Raw genomic sequence first — 1,704 nt, forward strand, 5'->3', positions numbered from 1 at the left:
CAAAGTCCCCGAGAGAAAGACTTCGGCAATGTGTTAACATGATGGAAGTTTTGGATTCAACATTTACGAAAGTAAGACATATTAACCTCAGCTGATGAAGACTAGTTTCTCTTTCCGTGCCTACTGCCCCTTCATCACACTTCACCTGTAGCAGTTCACTTCCACATGGCTGTGACTATGTTTTGGGACCTGGCTACAGAGAAATTAAGTTGGGAATATTCCATATTAAATGAAATCTGGAAGGATGTTTTGGAAAGTTTCAATAAAACAGATGGAAATTTCAGATAATTTGGCTTTATTTTTTTTTTTGTTTTAAAACTTGCGTACAAAGTAAGTTTAAAAACTCAGCTAAAAATCAGTGGTGTAGGACAGAGAATCAAAACTATGTGCAAGGAAATCAAGAACAAGATCCTACAATGAAAACTGAGTTGCGGAACAACAAAAATTCATAACATATCAAAGCAATAATTTTTTATATGAAGAGATCATTTCCAAATAGAAATAAGTAGGCACTTGGTTTGAGATTCCAATTAATGAAAAGAAGTAAATCATAAGAAAACATTTTTTAAAAGCGTAAGTTACCTGCTGATATAACCAATATGAATAGAGTGACAAAGATAATAAAGTACTCAGACTTTCTGTAGATGGAAGCAGGCGACAGACTCTGTGTCCCTGCCTCACCCAGAAACTACCCAAGTTCCTGTGGAAGTGAAGTGGAATTTGGTAAGAATGTAATGGGTGGAAAAGAGAAAACCCATGGTAGCTATGAAGGCAATGACGCCATGTATGTCAAATTGATACCTTTGGATGGTCATGAATTTAATATAAAAAGACAACAGGCACTAGCATCCGGAAAAATAAAAGCCATGTTGAGTGGCCCAGGTCAGTTTGCTGAGAATGAAATTAATGAAGTCAGTTTTAGAGACATCGCTTCACACGTGCTACCAAAAGTATGCATATATTTGACCCACGAGGTTCTCTACACCAACAGCGCCCTGGAGATTCCTGAATTCCCAACTGCACCTGCAATTGTATGGGAGGGGCTGATGGCTGCCAACTTCCTAGATTGTTAAATAAGATCAGTTACAATAAACTGTCATCTTTTTTCAGTATTTAATACCTACAGTTCAGTTAGTAATTTTGTCAGATATAGCATGTCGCCTGTGTGCAACTGAACCTTAAAGTTCATGGCAAAGCAGATTATCGTCTGTACTTTGGCATAGCAATCGAGTTGAAATTTGTTTGCTACATCAACAAATTAAGTTCATTTTCATAAATTGAGAAATAAACAAATATGCCAATTTGTAAAAAAAAAAAAAAAGATAATAAAACACTCAGAATATTACCCTACAAGAACACCAATCACATAATAGTTAATGCCAATTGTCAATTCAAAGACCGCTTAAAAGTAGTCATTGCACAAGAAAACTTGAAATGCCCTGAAATAGTACAGCTGACACGTGAAAGAAATTTTGATAGACACTTTCACAACTTTGACAACTATACTAAATGTCCACAGGACATTTCTAATATCAAATTGGGAATCTGAAGTACTTTAAATATTATCAACACAAAAAATACAGATTTTACTCAACCATCATGAGGGAAATAATGAACTTTCTTTTCTCTTTAAAAAATGTTACATGATTGCTGTCACATGAAAAGGTGATCAAAGGGTACACAGCAAAAAAAAAAAAAGTGTCT

The 1,704-nt window shown here is 35.1% G+C and overlaps 1 protein-coding gene across 1 annotated transcript; it reads left to right on the forward strand.

The window, feature by feature from the left end:
- The first annotated feature begins 734 nt into the window (after positions 1 to 734).
- LOC123860514 (elongin-C-like) lies at positions 735 to 1,073 on the forward strand. Its single transcript, XM_045899207.1, has one exon. It carries the CDS (start codon positions 735 to 737, stop codon positions 1,071 to 1,073), a length of 339 nt encoding a protein of 112 aa, XP_045755163.1.
- Positions 1,074 to 1,704: the final 631 nt, after the last annotated feature.

The sequence above is a fragment of the Mirounga angustirostris genome, unplaced genomic scaffold (genome assembly GCF_029215605.1).
Source record: "Mirounga angustirostris isolate CCGP_5_RB_7025 unplaced genomic scaffold, mMirAng1.0.hap1 SCAF_4, whole genome shotgun sequence".
Lineage (NCBI taxonomy): Eukaryota > Metazoa > Chordata > Mammalia > Carnivora > Phocidae > Mirounga > Mirounga angustirostris.